Source organism: Condylura cristata, unplaced genomic scaffold, assembly GCF_000260355.1.
Source record: "Condylura cristata isolate star-nosed mole 26May11 unplaced genomic scaffold, ConCri1.0 scaffold00025, whole genome shotgun sequence".
NCBI lineage: Eukaryota > Metazoa > Chordata > Mammalia > Eulipotyphla > Talpidae > Condylura > Condylura cristata.
Genome location: NW_004567126.1, coordinates 24,800,074 through 24,824,381, shown reverse-complemented (window position 1 = coordinate 24,824,381; position 24,308 = coordinate 24,800,074). Strand labels below are relative to the sequence as shown.

Below are 24,308 nucleotides of genomic sequence, written 5' to 3'. Positions count from 1 at the left end.
AAAAAAAAAAAAAAAGCTCCATTATTCACATAGTAATTCTCTCTTCATTTAAACCAAATAATCAGTTAACATTGACTTGTCTCAATTTGTAGATAGTTCTCAGTTTGGCCTGATAGGGTTAGTCCTAAATGTGTATGTTAGAGCAAAATTCCTTTTCTGCCTTTTAGTAGATAGCACTTAAATTAAATGTATGAAAAGATAATCAACCTAAAATTCACAAATTCATTCATTCACAGATTTTAATCTATAAATTCATTTCAGTATTATTTGAAATATCAAGTTTGTGGCAATGATACTTTACTTTTAAACCTAGAATACTAATTTAAATGAAAGGCATAGCAGTGGAGCTGTGAAGAAGCTTTTGAACAGTGTTTTTAAATGGTGGTGCTTTGTGACAATATTAAAATACAATATTAAATTACATTGTTCCAGATGAGCTAGGCTATAGGCCAGATAGAGCAGGCCCTGTTTTTCTTAATCAGAAGCCAGCACAAAGCTAGAAAAGGCAGTGAAGTCTTAAGAACTCTGGTTACAAATATTAGTGTTTCTCTCAAACTTGAATGTCCATAAAAGTCACCTGGAAATTTTATCAAAATCACAAGTTTTTATTCACTTGGTCTGGGGCAGCCTAGATTCTGCATTTCTGAGCAGTGTTCTTGCTGCTGCTGGACCAAGCATCGCACTGGAAAGAGCAGACTCTAGAGTTTTCACAAAATGTTAGTATATGAAATAGTGTCAGTCTTGTAAACTTCCCTAGCTTCTGAACTGCTCATAACTTCCACCCTGTTGTTAGTCATTTTAATTTAGATTACATCATAGAACATCGGGAGAATTATTATCCTTTCCTTTCACACTAACACGGAATTATGTATAAATAGGTAATGGAGACCAAAAGTATGCTGTACCTTGTGACAGAATATGCCAAAAATGGAGAAATTTTTGGTAAGTTTTTTCTTTAACTTTTTTTCAATTTGAAAATGTCACTTATTTCCATGAATTAAGAGTATATTGTTTATTCTCCTGCTTGTTTAAAAGTTGGTAGCATGAATTAGAAATTTTTAATCATTAGAATATAGTAAAGTCCCAGTGAGTTGAAAACGTGGAATGTGCTTTATTCTCTTGTATTTGGTATATTAAAACTGATGCTTAATTCTCTTATCTGTGTCAAGTTTGGAGAATTAAAGACAAACTCACAGGAGTTTGTTTCCTTTTATCTGAAGATACCTTTCTATCTTTCCTGGTGAAAGATCAACAACAAATATTTATTGAGCTCCTACTATGTCTCAGGCGTTGTAGTCAGTATTGGGGACACAATGGTGACCTAAATAGCACTGTCACTGTCATGGTGGCTCTTAACATTGTCATAAGCTAATAACTGAAGACCTCACACAAGTCACAAAACCTTTCTAGGACTTGGTTCCTTTCTGTTAAAAAAAAAAAAAAAGAAAAACTAAGTAAAAACATGGAAGATGTATTTAAAGAAAGGGCCCTAGTCAAGTTTCTAGAGCTGAAAACTATATCTGAGATGAAAAATACACTAGCAACTAGTTCAGATTAAACATTGTACAATAAAACATTAATGAACTTGAAGACAAAACTGCTACCCAAAATGAAATTTAAACTTTGATTTTTTTCCCCTTATTTATGTATTTCTTTCAGGTAACATTGGTTACAACACTGTTCATGATTGAGAGGTATAGGGCCACGCCTCCTCAGGTTTATGTCACCACACACCTACCACGAGGCTCCCATAAGTTCTCTACCATAGTCTATCATATTTGGCAGTTGTTTAGAGCAGTTTTAGTAGAACAAGGAAATGGGCCAAGAGTTATAAATACAGAGTTTAAGAGCAAATGTAAGAAGAAAAATGTAGAAAACAAATAGGTAAATCTTTATAAGATTTCTACTGAAAAAAAGGGAGAAGAAAAGTGGGGAACTATTAAGGACTAAAAAAGGGAGAAGAAAAGTGGGGAACTATTAAGGACTAGTAAAATCAAGAGTGTTTTTCTGTCTCTACCATTCAAAAATTTTTGAAGTATCAGATTATAGTTTTACTAGTAATTGAGAAACAGCTATTACTTGTTAGATGTCGTTTCTATGAAAATGAAATGTTCTTAATTGTTCTTTCTTGCTGAAACCTTTGATGAAGTTTAGGTCACGTGTTTTTTTATAAATTGAAGCATAATTTGGAGATTTCTGTTGTATAGCTTTTACTTTTAATGCATTATGTCTAGAGTACAACTGAAAGCTAGGTCAGAGTAAACTGTAGGTTCAAACAGGTGCAAGCAAAGAGCAGTTTGGTCCACAACCTGTCTGGTTCCTCAGCCACGAAACACATGGGGGAAGTAGAACAGAATTGGAAATGTGAGTCCGTGGGACACTGAGCAAGTGGTGGAAAATATATGGAAGATTTTAAGTAAATGATGAGCCCAACACGGATTAATTCAATTGGAGATGTAGATGAAAAAGAGCTGCATTAACGGTATTTACACGATGTATTCAAACTATACGTTAGTGTTTAATCTTTCATGTTGTAACTTTGGAATTACTCTCTATTTGACCTTACAAGTTTTCCTTTAGTGCCTACTTTGCAGAAGGAAATTGTGCTCCCTTTTTTATTTCCTTTCATTAGTTTCATATTTAGTTGGCCAGCAAATCATACCCTGTGTTCTTGAAAAATAGCTTGAAATGAAATCCTGTTTTCACAATCATCACACTGATCTAGGTTTTCATCACCTCGTGTCTCAATCAGTGAAGACCTCATGTTTTACCACCCCTGCTTTTTCCCAGTCAAGTACATTTCTGATACAGCTCTTGCTTCATCTTCCCAAAACATATTTTTATTATGTCATTGCCTTGTTTCTTACCCATCACTTAACTCCCTGTTGCTTATTGTATAAAATTCAAACTCCTCAATCTACAAATAGGCTAAGTCCTCTAAGTAAACCGATGTGCCCAGTTATCCCTACATAGGGCTATGTGTGCACAATCAAGCCGCACAGCATACTTTCTGCTTCAGTTAATAACCAGCCTCCTTCCTTCCTTCCTTCCTTTGTGTCTTTCTACTTTATATGTTTTTTACTTTTATAAATTTTAATATGTATTGTTACTATTCTAAGAAACCACATGATCCTACAAGATTTTTTAGCAAAAATGTCAGTTTCTTACTCTCCTCACTCCCATTTTCCCTTCCTCAGAGGCAACCACTTTCACTTCTTTTAGCTGATTAGCTTGGATTTACCGGCATTTCCCTAAGTAATATACTTAACCTGCTCTTTCTGCCTTTTTACTATTTTTGGCATAATCCTTTAAATCCCTTTTGGATTCTTTCTCCTGGATATAAGAGGCATATGTTAAGAGAAGTATGTAAGGACCTTGAGTGTTTGGACAAGGGTTTACAGTTATCAGTAGGGAACCAAAAGGTAATAAGCCAAAGGTGGTGATGTGTGTAAAGACTTTTTTAAGAAGCTAAACCCAGCAGTGGTATGTAATCTGAATTCAAAAAGGAGAGCAGTGGCTGTTTAGCAGATTATTTCATTTGTTTATTCATAAGAGACTGAATGCTTAGGTAAAGATGTTAGCTGTCAGAATCATGAGAAGATATTTTAATCAAAAGGCTTGTCCCTGGCTGGCACAAGGGGTTAAAGCTCAGCATCAGGAAGCTGTCTACAGCCACTGCAGCACGAGTTTGATTCCCAGCCAGGGAGGTGACCCACATGGTACAGCAGACCTCTCCTGACACACCTGCTGTACCCCTCGGCAGTGTATTTTAGTCAATCTGCCTGTTCTGCTCCTCACTCTGTCTCTGTTGAATCTGTTCACTGCACCCCAAACCCCATACCTCTGGCCTACAATCCAGTTCTTGTATGCATAAATAAACAAAATAAATCTTTTCTTTTAAAGGCCTTCCCAGTTCTGATAATAACAATGAGTAGTATTTATTGAGAATTCCCTTTTATTGGTTACAGTTTCAAGTATTTTACAGTTTACTTGCTTAAATCTCATTTAAAACATTATAAGATAGGAACTGACAGATTCAGTATTTTATCCAAAGTTATACTAGTAAGTAAATGGCACAGTCCAAATTGAACAACGCAGTCTCACAACCTATACATTGACAGACAGCTCTACCTTTAAGAGTTCTTACTGACTCTCAAAAGGAAAACATTGAATTAGGATATAAAGTGAATATGATTGAAGAATGTTTGTGAAGCCATTGACAGCAATAAAGAGTTCTGGTTCCCAATGGAGAAATAACAAATTAAATTTCAAATGTGTTGTTGGAGATCATACTAAGTTTTATATTCAAAGGACAAATTTAAATTCAACAACAATGAGGACAACCAATCTTGGTTAATAGTCAGCAAAAGGCTGGAATGAGACACTTCACAAACGGCAGATATATATAAATGGTCAACTGGAACATGTAAAATTGGTCAATATTATTAGTCAGTGGAAAAATGCAAATTAAAAACCACAATGAGACATTACATATCAAATAAAATGATTAAAATTGAAAAGACCAACCATACTAAACATTAGCAAGGCTGTGAAGCGACTAGTATTCTCATTCATTGCTAGTGGAAGTGTAAAACGGCACAACTTGGGACAACAATTACTTATAAAATTAGACTCTCACCCAGTAATGCCATTTCTAGGTACTTACCCAAAGATGTATGCCTATAAAGCAACTTACATAAGAATGTCGTTTTTCATAAGCAGTAGCAGCCTAATGTCCACCAATGGAAGAATGTATTCACCACAAATTTTGATGTAGTAGTGTAACAAAAGACAGTAGAGCGATAAAAAGGGACAGAGTACTATTTATACAACGAGGTAAACACATTTTACAGACAGGAGAAACTAGAAATGAAAGAATATAGTGTATTTGGTTCTATTTACATGAAATTCTAGAGTAGGCAACAGTAATAAATACTAGTAGACGTTGAGACATGTTGCCTCTCTCCTCTTCTTTGAAGAGGGGAAGTCTGACCAAAAAGGGGCAAGAGGGAACTATCTTGGGTGATGAAAATGTTTATTTTTGTTTTGAGTGGTGCCTATACAGACAACATACCAGATTTCATCTAAGTAGTCACCTTAGGAATTTGCATTTTATTGTCTATAAAGTATATCTCAATAAATCCTTTTCACTCTCAATAAAGGAAAGTTTAGAGGCATAAATTTGAGAATTGCCTGCATAGAAGTTGGTAGGTGAAGTTGTAACTAATGAGAATGCCAAGGGAAGAGGCTTAGAAGGAAGTTTTGGTTAAATTTCTTTTGGAAGGCAGGTGAGAGAAGTGGATTAGTGAAATAAAGTATCTTGGAAAGTAAAGACAGTTTCTGGCCTGATTAGTCAAAAGGGGAGAGAGCTTGGAATAAAAGGATGGGAAGAAGGTAAATTTAGTGATAGAGCACAGATGACTTTGAAGAGACTACTTCTCCATAAATTAGGAGCCAAAACCAGATTTCAAGAAGTTGTAGACACTTGGGGAGCAAGGAAAAGCTGTGCCAAGGATATGGCTGGAGAGGTACCGTGGGGCAAAACAGAGCAGGAGTTTGTCGATATTGGATAGATTTGACTCATTCTGTAACACAGCAGATGAGACCGCAGGGAAAGCACAGCGCACTAGCCCTGTGGGGCCGGGCAGGGTTTAGAGCAGCTGGCAGTGCTCATACGGCACTCAAGGGATGAATGAAAGTGTCGATAATTAGCAATGTGGGAGTTCGTGGTAGACTCAAGTCAGCAGTGCTTTCCAACTCAGGAGGACAAAAAGTAGACAGTAAGAGCAACCCAGTCAGGGGCCGTAATAGTAGAAGGTCCAGTGCATGTAGCAGTGTTGTATCCAGAGAGGTCAGAGTTGCAAACTGTGAGGTCTGAGTTCATGAGGGAGGTAAGTAAAGTCACAAAGGGGGCTTGTGAGCCAAGAAAATAGAATAGTGGAACAACTGAAGGTTCTAAAGAGGGTAAATTTGGGGGGGAGGGGGAAGTATTCAGATATAAAAAGATCTTGAGCCTGTTCCTAACTTCTCAGCAGCTTTCCACTTTCAAGTTCTCTTCTGCTCCTGGCAGTGACTGCCCTAGCTGTGCCCTGCTAATTCAGGAAAGGCCTTAGGCCTCTGCACTGTCCTCATCTGCTGCTTTTTTGCATAGAGAGAGGTTTCCTGTGCCATCTGGTTTTTAGCTCCATCTGACTAGGTTAATGCCAAAAGAAAGATTTTGGTAGCATGCTGGGAATGCATGTACAGTGCATGATCATGGTGTTTACGCATTTAGTTTTTATTTGATTAATTATATCGCATATCATTCCACAGAGCATTGAAATCACTTTAAAGGAGAATAATGCAAAAACTGTAATTCTAAAATATAAATAACAGTAAGGAATGGAATCAGAAAATGTCTGGTAAGAGAAGGAAACAGCCCTGGGAGCAAGCACATCAAATTGCAAGCAGCGAGATCCTGAGTGCTGCAAATTTGGCTCTAAGCTGTCTGGTTGTCAGAGCAAAAAAAAGATTCTTTGTTTATAGAATTTTGTCTCGAGGAAAGGTATCTGTTCTTCAAAGCAAAACTTCTCTTGATAGTAAAATTCTAAAATAAATTTCCCAGTTACAGTTTCTTATAAGAGGTACTAAGTAAACCATCTTTTAAAGAAAAATCAAGTTAAAATTTTCACATTCAATTAATTGCTTTTGAAATTTAGTCTAGGATCCTTAGCAAGGCCAACAAGGACGTCACACTCTACACACTCTGGCCTTAAAAACTGGAACAAAGATTGTCATTTCTTGAACACTTATGATTGGCTAGGCTGTGCTCAGTCCCATACATGTATTATCTCCTCCTCTTATATGTTGGAAACTGTTAGTATCTCCGTTTTACATTTGGGGAAATTTAGAAATGGGGAGGCTAAACAGTTTGCTCCCTCATGGAGCAAACAAGTGGCATCACCAAGACTTGAAGCCATAGTCTGACTTAAGAGCCTGAGCTTTTTATGACTCCGCTCTACAAATATATCTTCCTGGAGTTCTTTGAAATATCTGTGGTTGTATATTACTATTTCTTGTGTCTGAAGAATCTTTGCCCTCATCTTCCTAAATTTGTCAATTAATAGTGCTGCATACTGATTGATATCATAAATTAATGCTGGAAACAGCATTAATTAAGTAATTATTAAAGCTGGAAACAGGCAAAGCAAACAGTGGTTGTGTTTGTTATGGTGAGTGTTCTCTATTCTTCATGATATAACTTCTTTTTTTCTCCAAAGATTTATTTATTTATGCAGACAAGAGCTGAGGTGCAGACCAGAGGTGAGGGGGTAAGAGAATTCACCAGAGACAGAGTGGGGACCAGAACAGGCAGATCTACTGAAATACACTGCTGAAGGCAGCAGTGAGGTGACAGGAAAGGTCTGCTGCGCCCTGTGGGTCAGCTCCCTGGCCTGGAATGGTACTCATGCTGCAGTGGCTGCAATAACTTCATAGTACAGCACTTTAATCCCTTGGGCCACCAGGGAGACCCCGTTACAGCTTCTCGTGTAGCTTTAGCCCTGTATTCCCTCCTTATTTAGGAAGCATTTGGGTTCCTGTCTTCAGGGCTTTGGTAGCCGACCAGTGAACTCCTTACCAAGTCTAATGACCAAATCAAATCTAATGACCACAGAACCCATAACTAGGTTCATCTTTATACTGGTTCTCAAAATAGAACATAGAAATTTCTAATTTCAAATCTCTCATTTTGATCTGAATCTCTAGAAAGACCTATGCTCTCTACATATTCATATCCTGCCTTTATTTTTTTTAAAGGTCTAGCTTTGAATAAAAGTTCCATCTCTTCAATAAAGACTTTCTTAGTTAATTCTGTCTGCATTGATTTCCCCTTTTGGGAGCCATTATGCTTCTCTCTCCTGTACAACTTCTTTTAGAATTGATCTGCATACTGCCTTTCATTGTTATTTAAAGTCTCCATGTGTATCTTTTTATCTCTACTACATTGTAAGCTTCTGCTAAGGACTCAGCACAATACACAACATTTTATCAACACCTGTTGAATGAATGGTGTAATGGTCTACTTTGGCCTTCCTCACCTGTTTATTCACTGAAGCCGACAGGAAGGCAATCTGCCAGGTTGAGTAGTCTGAGGTACTTCTTTGTTCGTTTTTTTGAAAGGAGTTTTCTGCTGTTTTACTCTTCAGGAGAGGAACAAGAATGAGGAAAGACTAACTGCCTCAAGGAGAAAATTGGCTTCCTCTAGTGTTCTGAGTCGATTCTGAGCGCTGACGGGTAGTTACCACCCTAAATTACTTTCTTTTACACCCACACATCCCTAAAATAACCTTTAGAGTATAATGGTAAATAAGAGCATATAAATTTAATCCAAGTAGTTTTGCATTCCCAATTCTTATATAGCTGTTGGTGCTCACCTCTGTAGGATATTACTTTCTTGATCTGGCAGCATGGAATATGGAATGGTAAATGAATTTGCTAAAAAGAGCCTGCGGTTATGCATAAATACAAGGTTTGACTCTTTACATTTTTCCTTTGAAATCACAGGTGTGATGGATCAAAGTTATTGAAGATTCCTACAATCTTTAGAACGATTTCTCCTATTTGTCCCTGTGGTCACATGCAGTAAATGGCGCAGAAACCTTAGGGTGGCCACCTCATCAAACAGTTTGGGCACTGTTCAAACAAGTAAACCGGCAGCCAGCAAATTCCGGTTTGGTAATTCAATTACCCAAGGCCTTTGTTTTCAGATTTCTGTGCCTTGATATTCTGTGTCTTTCTAGGCCAAGCATGTGCCTGAAGTTTATTGATTCATTTCCTGTCTTTCCCTTTCAGTAGTAACATATTAGGATGCTAGCTATAGAGACTGAAAGGGGTTTTGTTTTAGCCAAAATGTCTTTAGACCCTTGAGTTCTTAGAGAACCTGAGGGACAGTTTGTGTGGCCTTTAGTTACTATCGTAACAGCCTGACGGAAACGTTAGAAAAGCCGTTCGTTTGCCTCTTATGATGTGTTTAAATACAGTTTGAAAGTTTTGACCACTTTCTAATACAAGTATAACTCTAATTTAAGCTTTAATTCTTTGGGTTTTTAAATCATTACCTCATGTCCCACTTACAGTCCTGTTCAAATCTGTTGTCACTTCTCCAGTTTCTTCCATCATTCTCAGGTGACTGGCTTCAGCAAGCTGCGGTCTCTTCGCCTCCACAATTGCCCCTCTTCTAATCCATCCCCTGCGTTACTGTCAAAATTGCCTTTCTAAAATGCAAAGATGATCCTGTCCGTTTTCTACTTAAAATATTTCAGTGGTTCTCATAGTGTTCAATATAAAATGGAAGATGGGAATAGAATTGGCACAAAGAGGCAGCATCTGTCTACCTTTCCAGTCACATCCTAGGCATGTGTTGAATGAGCTTTATTGACTGAGCACAGTCTACTGTGCAGATACAAAGGCAAATGCCATTTTCACACATCTGAGGATGGTAGATGTTGAGAGCGAGTGACCTGCTGTATACTTAGGAAGGGATATGCAAATGTTGAGTTCAGGCTGACCAAATTAGGTTAAGAGGTAAAATTTAAGAACTTTCCTTTTAAATCTCTATTAGGTGTCTGTAGCATAGCGACATTTGAGGCGCTCACATCTAATGGGACTATTTGTAAATCTTTCTAGTTAACTTTTGGAGAGACTAGTAACTACATGAAAGAGCCACCCATGAGTCATGTCTCAAACAGTTGTTGCTTTCCCTGTCCCTTTGGCCTGAGTGGAATCAGACATAAAAGGAAAAGTCAGGTAAGGCCTGGCACTTTCCTGCGTCTCATAGCACCACGCCCAGGCCAGCCTCAGTGTCTTCTACAAGTGAGGGGGCTGTATGAGTTGACTGAGTTTCATGTACTTGATACTATGACTAGTGCTGGCGATTTCAAAGGAAAAATGATGAGTGACTTAGTGACTTAAGCCACGCATCAAAGAGCCTCATAGTCAGTAGGCTGCACAGAAACGTCTGAAACGCTGAAGTCTGTAAATCTCAGAGAACAAGTTTAGTTGTGAACATTTGATGAATGAATTGGATTTGTCAGAGATGATTAAATAAATTATTTTTAAGCTTCATATGTTTGGAAATTTAAGTATAACAGGACTTAATTGAATAGGCAAGTTTCTGAAAGGCAGTCCAGTTTTCCTGTTAACTTCTGTTTTAATTTCAGCTATCTCCTGCTGATTATTGGCAGGCTGCCTTGAGTTATGGTTCAAAGCTGACATTCTGTGCTGTGAGCAGTGAGCTTCTCCCGTGTCTGGCAGCTGCAGCTGCAGCGAGGCTACAGTGAAAGGGGGAGAGAGAGAAGCATCAGCTATTTTGATCTTGGCCATAACCATACCCAGCCGAATTCTATTAATGTGAGGCTTTTGGCAGTCTGTGTTCTGTTTCTTTCAGGATAAATTTCTACTAAGTGAATCATTGTATTCAGGCATTCCAGTAAGATTGAATTAATTCAGAGAAAGCTGCTTTTTTGTTTGCTAAAGAGGAGAACCAGAGGTAGATTTTATTTGCTAATTAAGGTGGTAAAAGGCATTTCCTACTTAGGATAAAATGGGAAACCATAGTACATAGGGATGCTCTACTCATTCCTCTTTGGAGATTTTTTTTTTCTGCTTTCTGAAAGAGTTCTCTGAGTTAAGCTTTTGAGATACTGTATTTCTGAAGATACCTTCATTTCATCTTCACATACGAATAGTCTGTGCTTCATTGTCTACTTTGTAAGATTTTTTTTCCTATCAAAACAAAATTTATCAAAAGTCTGTTGTATATCACACTGGTTCTAGGTGCTAAGAACATATCAATGACTATATTCCTTGCCATCTTGAAACTATTTTAGTGAGAATGTTTCAGGTTGGAGGATTAGAAGAAAATGTGCTCTGTCAGAGTTTCAGAGACAAGGAGTGTAAGGGATAGGGATTAGGATGAAGATTTAGTCTTTTATAAAAGTTGGTCAAGGAAAGCCTCTCTGATACATATTTGAGTATAAATCTCAAGAAAGGTATATAGGAGGACGTTTTTTCAGACATTATATGTCTTAAGACCTTGCATGTGTACCATAATCGCAATAGTTTGTCTTGGCATAGAAATTTAAATTGGAAATTTCCCTCAGAATAACGAGGACATTGTTCCATTGTCTCAGTTTCCAGGACTGCTTTGGAAAAGCTCAAAATAATCCAGTTCCTGATCCTTTATTGCGAATTATTTTGTCTGTGAGTTGTTAGAGCTTCTCTTTATCCCCAGTGCTCTGAAACTTCACGATGAGGGATGTTGCTGTGATTCTGTTTGCTTCATGGTGCAGAGCTATTGGTGAACCTTTTTTTTCCCCTGGAAACTTAAAGCCTTCAGTTGTAGGAACAGCCTTGGATAACTCAGCTGATTGGTCTCCCTTCCTAGTGTTCGGTTTTCCCTTTCATGAGTACCTATAGTGAGATACTCGCCCTCCTGAGCTGGCCGTCTGACTGTCCTCTTCCATGCCTTTGTTTTTTTCATTCTACTTTTTGGGGGATTTTATAAACCTTATCTTTCTGTTGTTGCTATATTTTAAGTATCTCTGTGTTTATTTTGTTTCCTGATTGTTCCTTTTCAAATGACCCTTAATGGTTTTATTATGTGAACTCTCAGAACAAAGATTTTTAAAATATTTTCTCTTTATATAATTTTACCTCCAAGTTAATTTTTTTCCCTCCTAGTCTGTATGTTTTGTTCTACATATTTGAATTAGATGGTTTCTTTAGATTATTTCTAAACATATTTGGTTGTCAATTCCTGGTTTGGAGCAAGAAACTAAGCAGCTGACCTGAAACCAAGGCAGTGGGTGGGATGTGTCAGCTGTGTGCTGTACTGTGAGTGTGAGCCAGCTGTGTTCCTTCTTTGGAGAGTCCCACTGCTTATTGTCTTTACACTTGAGCTGATAGCCTCCTAGAAGAATCTGTCCAGAAGGTAGAGACCTAGTTTCAGTAGGTTTGGCTTCATGGGTAAGGAAGAGGGAGGCTAGTCAATGACTGGTGAATATATGTTTACTTAATCCCTTTGTGTCAGTGTGGTATCCTGTTCTCAACTGTACCTGGGGCCCCCAAGTCTAGAGAGCCCAGTTACGTAGAATGGGAGTGGAGCACTGGAGTGAAGTGCTTTTTAACCATATGCAACATATCACCCTTCTTTTAGCTTCGCTCAGACCAACTTGCAGATTCATGTGTCATAGGATCCTGAGTCTCTGGTGGATTTTTTCTGGGTAAATTACATTGATTTAAGGTATTTTTTATTGCTAAGGCTTCTGATTTCTCTGGTTGCTTAAGGTTTGTAAATCAACAGTTATATTTTTTTATTTCTAAAGACAAAGTTTTTTTCCCATTTCCTTTTCCTTTTTTTTCTCCAGTGGGGTATATTCTTTTATCTCTGGGAAGATGTTAAATGTATATATTTATCTCTAGATTGTCCTTTATTCCTCATCACATATTTTCTTTTAAATACATGGGTATAGGTAAAACAGCTGTTTTAATGTCTTTGATGATTTCATACGTCATTTCTGGGTCTGTTTCTGTTATCTGTTTTTCTCCTGACTATAGGTTACATTTTCCCTGTTTCTTTATTTGTATCATTTTTTTTTTTTTATTGAGTGCTGGATGCCTTGGACTCTGTATTGTCAAGTCTCTGAATTTCATTATCTTCCATTAAAGAATGTTGAAGTTTAGTAGGCAGTTGAGAGTTACTTATAATTTTGTCTGTCATTTTATGTTTCTTCGGGGTGGGTGTTAGAGTATAATCTTTAATATGAGATAGTTTAGCTCACTACTCAGATGCAGTCTTTCCAGGGTCTTTACTGGAAATGAATGCTTTGAATGTTCAATGACAACTCTCTGCTTTAGCTGACAGAACTCTGAATGGTTCTCAGACCAGTGTAAGCATTTGGCTCACAGCACCTCAGTCATTCTTTGCCTAGCTTTGTAGAATTTCTGTCCCCTCTACTCATAAGGCAGGATGTTCTGCTTGTATCTCTGTCCCTGCTGTGAGGTGCAGTGTGTGTCTCCAGACAGAAAACCAGACTGTAGGTATCACCTCATTGTTTCCCCATTCTCAAGGATCAGAGCCTGATGTTGTCTATGGTCCAGTGTCTGAAGAAAGTTGCTCTATGTATTTTGGGCAGTTTCTAATTATTTTAAGTGAAAAGTACCTCTGGTTCCTGTTTTTACATCATGGATATAAACAAACGTCAACATTTTTATTACATTTTAACTCTTTCTTTTGGATTTTTTTTTTTTTTTTAGTTGTTGAGTATGTTTTCTGTCTTAAATGGGATTTATGTCCCTTGAAAATTCCCTCTTGACATACTCTTTCGCTGCCAGGGGCATTGTACAGTGTGTGAACACAACTTTATTTGATTGCCTGCTCTCACTGTGTATCCCCACTAATGTTGCTTTTGTTGCCCTATGGGCCACCTTTGGGCATGGATGACTGGTAATCCCATTGCTATTTTTTGTGTCTCCATTACCTTTTAAGATTCATGTTGATCTTAGTCTGTGATTTTCCTCTTTCATTTGATTTACTCTGTTGTAGCTCATAGGATATTCCCAGTTTCTGGCTCTTCAATTCCTTTTAATCTCATGTGACTACTGATCAATTAACTTCCTGTTATTTCCAGGATTTTGATATAGGAGGGGGACCGAGCCAGTCCTCAGTTTGCTGTCTTGATAGACTAATCTCTTGATTCTGTGTTCGTTAAATAGCAGGTTGCTTTTTTTTTTTTTTTAATCCAGCTTTACTGTTGGCAAAGCAAACACTTAATAATGTAACATTGTGAGCCTCTTATTTGGCTCTATAATTGAAATGATTATTGGGTTTCTATTCTATACATATATGAGAAAGGGAGAGTACTGTGTAAAAGGAGAATTAATGATACAACTATGCTTTACTATGGAATTCCTGATAGGTGTTATTCAACAATGCAAGAGAAGTGCTGTAGAAAATCAGAAAAAATGACAATAAACAGAAAATGTTTGCAGTCACAAACTCAGTGACAGGGTGGCATTTGGTGAAGGTCATCAGTGACTTAGTGGTCACATCTCCTTGTTTCTGAGAAGAAACATTCTTTGTATTACCTGCAGTAACTTGACTCTTGGCAGGCACTCACTTTTTCTTGGAAATTCTCTTTTGTGTCAAGTCTCTTTTCCTACTGTTAGATTTGTCTCTCTGTCTTATTTTTCTCTCCCTGAAGAGCAAGAGTTCTGTATATTCTCTCATTGTGAGCTCCTGTATTCCAAAGACTTCAATATGTCCAGGTATTTATTCTCAAGTCTTTGACCCAGACCTTTTATAAAATTACCCTGAACTCCAGATTAATACTTTCTATAGTGAAACCTAGAAAATAAATCACAAAACTGAGTATATTATCTCATCTTCTAAATAAGCCCTTCCTGTATTTAAAATTCTATCACCAGTTCGACCATTCTTTTCACCCCTCATTTATCTTTGACTAACTCTCATGTTTATGCCCAGTGAGTTCTCTAAGCTTATGATTTTTTTTTCCTTTGAAAAACTTATCACTTCTGTCTTGCCTTTATATTTCCATTGCTTTAACCCTAATTTAGTTTCTCATTACTTCACTTCTAGTTCATGATTAGCTTTCCATATGGTCTTTTGCTGGTAGTATCTTCCTTATCAATCTAATTCATTCACATTCTCCTAACTTTATCTTTTATAAAGTACCATTATCAGCTTGTATATCTCTCTTCTGGCCAGCTGTGATTTTTCTCTCAGGCAGGATCCCTATCTTATTCATTTAATGTATCCTCAACACCAGTAAAGTGTTTGACACATAATAGGCAGTCAGTAATTAAATGAAGTAAGACTTGTTTTGCTTTTACAAGTATGGTACACTTTGTTTTTTTAATTTTTTAAAATATCTTTTACATCATTATATATTCCCCATAAAATTCCCACCACTAGTTTACCCATGAACCATCACCATACTCCCTTGGGCTCTTCTCTCCCCTGTTTTGATCCCTTTTCCTCCCCATCTCTCACAAATGTCGTTGATTTATGGTTGCCGGCTAATTTTGTTTTTGTTTTTTCAATTATTATTACTGGTGTTTTTTTCTCTCTCATCCCTTATTTGGTTCCCTACATTCCTCCTATATGTAAATCCATTTAATATTTTTCTTTTTTCTTCTGGCTTATTTCACTGAGTATGATCCTTTGTAGCTCCATCCATATTACTGTGATTGACATGCATTTATCTTGATTGCTGAATAGTATTCCATTGTGTGTATATATACCACAGTTTGATCCTGTCCTCTATTTTTGGGCATTTGGGTTGTTTCCATAGCTTACCTATTACAAATAATGCCGCAGTAAACATAAGGGTGTATGTATTTTTTGAATTAATGCTTTTTGTATCTAAGAGTGGAATTCCTTGGTCATATGGAAGCTCCCTTTTTAGTAGTTAGAGGAAACTCCACACAGCTTTCCATAGTGGCTGGACCAGTTTGCATCCCACCAGCAGTGTAGGAGAGTTCTAAATGTTTAAATGTGCAATAGTCAGGGAATCGTTACAAAGGTACAAACAGATTTTATTATTTAATCACAGCCTTTTGAATAATTTTTGAATATTGATATTTATTCATGAAAAGTAGTCTGTTCCTTGAGAACCGAAAGGTAACCTCCATTGGCACTGTAGTAGGACAATATATTTAATGTCTGCCACAGTTTGAACAAATACAGAAAATTCTGTTTTCCCCAAAGAAGAGCTAAGAAAAAGGGAACATTTTTTCCTAACATGTTGACCACATGACATAGATCTCATTTCTGAGTGACTGCCTTCAGTATTTCTGCTCCTTGAGCCTTATCATCATCACTGATTTTGGAAAACTCATCGTGGCTAAGAATGTGAAAATTGCCACACATTCACCAGTTCATTTATTTCTGAATTTATATTCTAAATGCACATTATATCTCATGTGGCAAAATAAGAAGGAATCGAAGATGAAAATAAAAGACTCAGAAACTTTCACAAGAAGACTTTGTTTCTACTTGGTATGAACAATTTGATTTACAAATCTAGCACCACTTTCTTTTTTTCTAGAGATATAATTGATTTTATTAAGTGACTCATGAATAGGGCAGCACCTCATCCAACAGGTAACACTCGGAGTTGTACAAAACACAAATTTTTATAGTCAGAGTATGGGACAAGATTACTAACAAAAGAAGAGCAAGACAGAGACAGTCACCTTCCTGGAGGGGAAGACAGAGGGGTCTCTGGCACTGCTTTCTTGACTAGCACACATAAAACTTTCAGGACCCCTATTATTTATTTTAACTGGAGTACAGATAGCATTGTTACAAAATATTAGAAATCCGTTTTTATTTTTTGTTCCTATTCAGTAAGTCTTCCTTTGTATTTTTTTTCTTTTAGAAAAATTGAAGTACTGCTTACTGCAGTTCAAGTACACAGATAAGTTTGTAGCATGATGAGTTTTGTACATATGTACAACAGTCTTCTAGGACAGGACATAGAATATTTACATTGACCTAGAAAGCTTCCTCATGTGCCCTTCCAGTCATTGTCCCCACAGGAGTAGTCATTAACCATATCTCTGCCACCTTAGATTACTTTTGCCTCTGTTTGAATTTCTTATAATTGGATAATACTCTTTGTATCTGCTTCTTTTACTTAATCGCATGTCTATGAGATTCATCCAGTAGTTCTTTCTTTCTCATTTCTATGTATTTTAAAGTTTATTTATATTATATAATGTATACCTATATAATATATTTATCAAAGAAATTTTGGAAAATATGAAAAAGGTAGAAGCAAAGGTGGAGGATGGGAAATAGCTTATATTTCCCCAAGATAAAAATTCCTAAATTTTGGAATTCTTTTTATTCTTTGTGTTTACACTTGTCCTTAGTCAGAATCATAACATTTAAGTGATCATATATTTCTCTTTTAATTATATAACATAAGTATTTTTAGAGTCACTAAGCAACTAAAGCTGGTTGTCCTTTTGTTTGTCATGGCTGAGTTACTAATGGTCTGGAATTTTTACTTATTCATGTTACAATTCAACAAGTATTTGTTTCAGTCACTTTCCTACATACTCCGAGTAGAGCAATGGACAAGACAAATAAGTCCTGTCAAAGAAATTCACCAATACAGAGCCATGACAGCTCTCTTGTACTGGTGGAAGAGCGTGCATTGTTAAGTCAACTCAAAAATAGGTGTATTTTGTTACCCAGAAATTACACTCTTGTTTAGTGTACATATAAACCAAGATGCTCCTAAAAAATGTTCACAGCAGTCATTTTTTTTTTTTTTAATAGTCCCAAATAGGAAAGAGCGAAGTACCTGTCAGCAGAGGAATGGATAAATACAGTGGTAGTATAGCCATACAACAGAACACGTACTGCTACAACTACACTCGGTATGAGTGATTCTTAAAGACGTGTTAAGAGAAAACAGATGCAGAAGAACACATTCTATTTTTATAAAGCCCCAAAACATTTAAAAATTAAGCTATATCATGGGGGGTTAAAGTGATGACTATAAAAATTAATAGGCTTACTTGTAGCAGAGGGAGGAATTGTGATTAGAAAGGAGAATGAATGTTCATAATAATTCATTAAACTGCATCTTTGTGTTTTAGACACTTTTCCAGTTGTGTTTGTAATTTAAGCAAAACGGGATGATAGCATAAGTATTGTGTGTGTCACGTGTATGTGTGTGTGTGCATCAACTGGAAAAGCTTAGGCTTATTTCTTAACTATGAAACCATCACCATAATCAAAATAATGAATGTGTCCACTACCCCCACCAAGTTTCCTCATATCTTTTGTAATCCTTTCCTCCTACCTGTTCGTCTCATCTTCCTCACTCCCAGGTAACCACTAATCTGAATTGTTACTATAGATAAGCTTCTAGAATTCTATATAAGTAGGATTCTATAATACATATTTTTTTCCCTCTGGTTTATTCAAAATTTGGCATAATTGTGAGATTCATTTATGGCACTGGTGCTGGATATTTCAGTCACTTATTCCTTTTTTATTGTTGAGTCATATTCCCTTGCTTGGATATACCATAATTTATTTATCCATTCGCCTGTTGATGGATATTTGAGTTATTTCCAGCTTCTGGATTACAGGTTAAATCAGTATAAGCATTCATATAAATCTGTAACATTTTCACTTGGTTAAATACTTAGGAATGGAATGCCTGGATCATAGGCATGACAGAGATTTATTTTACTTTCTAAGAAATATATAAGATATGTATATTTCTTAAGGATTATATATATATATATAAGTGTACCTTTGTACTCTTTTAATACCTAATGAAAGTATTTTCACATCAGTAAACATATCTCTAAAAAATTATTTTAAATCACTATCTAGGATTCCAGTAGTTAAATATGCCGTAAGGTACTTAACCAATTGTTTATAGGTGGGCATTTCAGATTCTTTCACTATTATAAACAACATAATCATAAATATCCCTAAAACTAAGTCTTTGAACCTGCTTTTAATTATTTCTTTAATATCAATGACTAGAAATGAAATTACTTGGCCAAACATTCAAGCTTTTGTTACAGATTGCCTTCTAGACATGTAACACATGAAATCTTCATCAGATTTTTTCATTTGAATACTAGATTTATGTCAAGATATAGCTAGTCAAAATTTTTGCTAAATACTTTCAAAAAACTTGTTTTGTGTAATAAAGCATTTTTACTTTATTCTCTTTAGAATGTATAAGTGGAAGTAAGTCTACAGCTAAAAAATGGTTTATGTTTATATCTTAGATTAAATGAAATTTCTCATTCATAAAATGTGTTATGATTGCTTGTATACTTTCAATTACATAGGCATATTTCATTGTTATATATTTTTATAGACATTGAGAAAATTTTAGAAAATATGAATTAAGCTATAGTGTAGTATCTCTAAGGAGCAAGATTATAGGGACTTTCATTGACACTTATGTATTTGAAGTTTCTTCACAATCATTATGTACAGATTTTACTACTGGAAAAATTAAAGTCATTTTCATTTGGGAAAATACAAGAGATCTGTGCAGTTATGTTCAGAAGATATTTTAGAGGGTAGCACTTGTGGAGAAGGGCCTAGAAGGGAGGCTATGACAAGCAAATTGACTATCCTGTTGCTGGAATCGTGTCTTATTTACCAGTTATATTCTCCCAGTCAGTGTTTGTGTTCTTGAGTTGTTAGTCAGCAAAATGAGTACTTTTCACTTTTCCTTAATCCTGTCAGGCTACACATATTTCATAATTGATATGTTTGTAGCTTGTCGGTTCCAGTGCGCTAGCGCCTATTACATTTCAGCACACTGCAGCTGGTTAGGGTAGTGTCACATACTTTCATTCTTTTTCTGCGCATTTGTCTCTCCATCTGTGACAACAGCATTTTGTTGATCCTTGCACATATACCATGTATCTGTCTGTACTCTGACATTGAGTCTGCTAATCATGCACTATACATTTAGCTGGTGACCACTGCTTTCTCAAATAATACATTGTTATTGGCAGTCTATAGCCAATTTCCTCCCCTCCCTCTCCCTCCAGATCAGCTATTGTGGTGGAAAAGTCACTTAACTAGATAACCAGGAGACCCCTGTAATTATCATAGCTGTTGTATTCTGTACTTAGGAAGTCATATGACCTACAGGGGGTAATAATACTTGATTGCCAAGGTTACCTAACAAGGAATGATCATGAGGATTAAGCAATAAAAAGTTGGTGAAAGTGTTTTATAGATGACAAAGGGCAATGCAGATGTAGTTCATCTACTTTTTTCATGTGTGATCAGGAGTGCTTGTCATCACACAGTGGAAGAACAGAAGGAAGGTATCACTAATACTTTTGCAACACTTTTCATAGCTCGCGAGATCTCATTTCTGCAGAATACCTCTTTCATTGTTAAAAAATAAAATAAAAATTAAGCCCCTCTAGGCATACTTGTAAGACTGCACATCCATAAGATGATGTAAAGAATAGAGATAGAAAAATATTCGCTAGTGGTTTACTAATGAGCACTCATTCAAGGCATATGTAAATACAATCATATCTCCACAGTATTAACTGTAAACAATTTATTTGTCCTTAAAGCATTATTGACTGACACTGACTACATAGATCTTTGCCCCATTAAAACATTGGGTCAGTAGTTGTACATGCCTGAAGTCAGTATGCAAGTCAGCTAACATACTGCCTTATGTCCTCCACTTAGATGTATTTCGAACCTTAGCTTTAGCAATTGGTTATCTTTTTTTTTTTTTTAAAGATTTATTTATTTATTCGTACAGAACTGGGGTACAGGCCAGAGTTGCGGAGGGTGAGAGGATTCACCAGAGACAGAGTGGGGAGCAGAACAGGCAGATGGACGAAGTACACTGCTGAGGGGAGCAGTGGGCGGGTCAGGAAAGGTCTGCCGCGCCATGTGGTCGCCTCCGGGGCAGGCGGGGATCGAACTCATGCGGAAGTGGTTTCAGTTTCTCAGTGCAGTGCTTTATCCCGCTGCGCCACCAGGGAAGGCCAGCAATTGGTTATCTTTTTAATTATTATTTTTCTGAGCAACCAATTTTTAGCCCATGACTTGGTTAAACTATCTGTTACAGACTTTCTGAGGAAGTTAAAGAAAATCTCTGATTTTCTTAGAAACACATGGCTGTAATTACTGATATAGTCTATTTGGTATTCTCTAAGGCTTTGCGACCTCTACATAGACAGTCAAAAGAAAAAGTTTTTATGAAAATACCATCCTCCTAGAAAGACAAAATGGCTTCTTGTTTATCATTTTGAAGCTATATATTGTATATCTATTAGAGAAATTCTAATAAGGGGCCTCCATATTGGCACAAGGGGTTGAGATGCAGCGCTGTGAAGCTATTGGCAGCCACTGCAGCACGAGTTCAATCCCTGGTCAGGGAGGTGACCCACACAGTGCAGCAGACCTCTTCTATCTCACCTGCTGCTCCCCTCAGCCATGTATTTTAGTTGATCTGCCTGTTCTGCTCCCTGCTCTGTCTCTGGTGAACCCTTTCACCCCCTGCATCTCTGACCTACACCCCAACTCTTGTGTGCATAAATAAATAAATCTTAAAAAAATAAAATAGGAATGTGAGATGTCAGAAATTTTTTTAAAAATTATAATAACTTGATGCTCTAGTAAAGTCACAAAATCTTTGGCATAATTATTATTTTGGGACAATGACAGACTAGCTAGACATCAATAGCTAAAAACAAACTTTTTTTTTTCTTAAATAATCATTCTCAACCTCTTTTTGTTTTTCTGTTCAAATCCCCAGTAATACAGACATCAAAAATCAATTATTTGAATTGAGCATGTTCTCTGTTTTTCCCTAAGTTATTTTATGTTTAACATAGGAAAAATACTTTCCATTAAATTATGGAATAAAATTAAATATAAATGAAAGTAAAAATAATAGACTCTTAAAGCAAGGTTGTGTTCAGTAGAGTTAAGCCAGGGTCTGCTTTCATGTTTAGTTAATGACATGGCTGGTCTTAAGCATAAGATTTCTATAATAGGTTTGCCTTATTATGAGTTTCAACATAGAGGAAAAGTTGTATCTTATGCCTGTGAGTATATGTGAAGGTAAAATTGAGATTTACTGCTTTTAATGAATGTCTTCTATGAAGAGTAGTTCTGAGTTCCAGTTAGATTTATAATATTGTTAAGTTGCCTCAAGCTATTATTTTCTTTACTGAAACATAATATTTCATATAACCTATGCAAGTGAAATTGGATTTTTATTTTACTAGAGTAAAAGTAAAATTAATTTGAGTTATTAGTGGAGTGGTCCATAGATAGGTTCTAAATGACTTCTAATGGTATACTTTAGTTTTGCTGACTTTTTTTTTTAAGGCTAAATAACATGCCTGCTTACTATAGTTGGTATGTGTAGAGGCAACCATTGTTTACACATTCATTAAACAGCTATTCATGAAACACCTACTTCATGGGAGGCACTTCAATTTGATAAATTTGCTTCAATAGTATCATAAATTGTGATTTTGGCTTTGTCAGTGGCAAATAATATCATTCTGCCCAGGATGATTTTGTAGGTTCTATAGCTTTCTTTCGATGGACTGATAATTTTTTTTTTTTTTTTAAAGATTTATTTATTTATTCATACAGAACTGGGGTACAGGCCAGAGGCTCAGGGGCGGTGAGAGGCTTCACCAGAGACAGAGTGGGGAGCAGAACAGGCAGATCGACGAAGTACACTGCTGAGGGGAGCAGCGGGCGGTCAGGAGAGGTCTGGCTCGCCATGTGGTCTCCTCCGGGGCAGGCGGCAGGCGGGAATCGAACTCATACGGAAGTGGCTTCAGATTCTCAGTGCTGTGCTTTAACCCGCTGCGCCACCAGGGAGGGCCGGACTGATAATTTTAATGGAAGTAACATACTACCTCAATTCTTAATACATAAGAATAATTATTAAATCTACCATGAAGCCATTATCAGCTCTTTAGACAAATATTTATTCCACATAACTTTATGATTGAAATTGATGCATTGGTGTGCGTAAGATCTCATGCAAACAAATTTTCTTTAAAAATTTATCAATTTTATTGAATAAACTACTGAAAAATATTCAGCAATACAAGGGATAAATATATTTGTATGCATATATGACTTTTCTACATACATATGAATATATTTACCTAAGTATAGTTTACATATTATATGTACACATTATTTTATATATAAATAGTGGATATTTATATGTATAAATAAAACTGTAATTTAATCCTGAGTTAACGTAAGAAAAAAAACATAAAACTTTAAATCTTGTTTACATTAAATCTTTGGGAGTTTGGCTAGAGTGCTGTGGCCACAATCACATCTGACTTTGACATCTTTATGGTCAAGTGGGTCATTTATATGTAAGGTAATGAGGAGTGTTAGGGAAGAAGGAAGAATAACAGAAATTGGTAGAGCACCAAAATCAAATCAAGTTTGCAGTTTTGCCAAGAAACCTAGTGATAGACGGCATGTCATTAATACCATCTTGGGATGGCAGTCTGCCTTTGGCACACAACTCCAACAGAAACACGTTACCATGAAAAGCATGGAGAACTTAGTTTAAGTGAGTACCTTGTCTTTGTGCAACTGAGCCTCTGGCCAATGTAAATGCTTGGAGAGACACAACTAAGCAGCATCAGATAACCTCAATTAGAAGACCTATATTTTTTAAATCATTGTTAATAGTGTTAATTACAATATCTGGCCTTTATTGAATAATTACCATGAGCTTACATTCTGTTAATTGTTTCATATATCTTTTTTTTTTTTAAGATTTATTTACTTAGGCATATAAGAACTGGGGTGTGGGAGAGGGGGAATAAGAGGATTCATGAGAGACAGAGTGGGGAGCAGAACAGGCAGATCTACTGAAATGCACTGCTGAGGAGAGAAGCGGGCAAGACAGGAGAGGTCTGCTGCACTATGTGGGTCACCTCCCCAGCCAGGGATCGAACTCATGCTGCATGACTGGCTATAGCTTGATAGTGCTGTGTTTTTAACCACTATGCCAAGGAGGCCCTCTCTTGTATATCTTGTCCCATTTAAACCTCATATAGGTGATGTGTTATCATTCTCTTCATGTAGATGAGCAAAGGGAGACTCAGAGGAAAAATGTATTTGCCCAGGTAACACAGTTATTGGGAAAGTTAAGATTCAAAACTAGATGAGTCTTGACTATAAAAAACCCAGGTACTTAACTATCACAGTAGTGTTTCTCGATGTATGTTTTGCAGTCCACAAACTTCAAAAGTATATTGGATAAGTATATAAAAAGATGTTTGTGACCGATAGCAGACCTGCTGGATCTGATTTCTTGAGTATAGGATCCAGGCATTTCTAACAAGCTTTCCAGTGTGACTTGTATGAACCAATACTGAAGTGTGAAAACCGTTGAACTATACTGTATTGCTACATGAGTTGAATATCTTAAGGCAAAGGAGAGGTAAAGAGGGTGAGAGGGTAAAGAATATTCCTGATACTAGGAATATAAAATCATGGAAGTGTGATTAAGTTCCATATGGACTGACAGTATTTGTAACATTGGAAAACATCAGTTATGAACAAGAGTATTTGGGGACTTTGATGTCTAAATTTAAGATTAAGTTAATGCTTTAGTATACTGGACAGAGCTGGATGTTAACTTTTCCTGCCCTGTGTTACAATGCTGAATCACTGCATTTCAACTGTCTCTTTCCTTAATTAAACTGTGTCCTTAAGA

At 36.5% G+C, this 24,308-nt stretch overlaps 1 protein-coding gene across 2 annotated transcripts in view; it reads left to right on the top strand.

Moving 5' to 3' along the window:
* SIK2 (salt-inducible kinase 2) overlaps positions 1–24,308 on the top strand; it is a 93,518-nt gene that overhangs the window by 12,252 nt on the left and 56,958 nt on the right. For both annotated transcript variants that reach the window (XM_004689277.2, XM_012729586.1), the window contains exon 3: positions 879–942. In XM_004689277.2, coding sequence (XP_004689334.1) covers positions 879–942 — 64 coding nt within the window. The remainder of the gene's footprint in view (positions 1–878; positions 943–24,308) is intronic.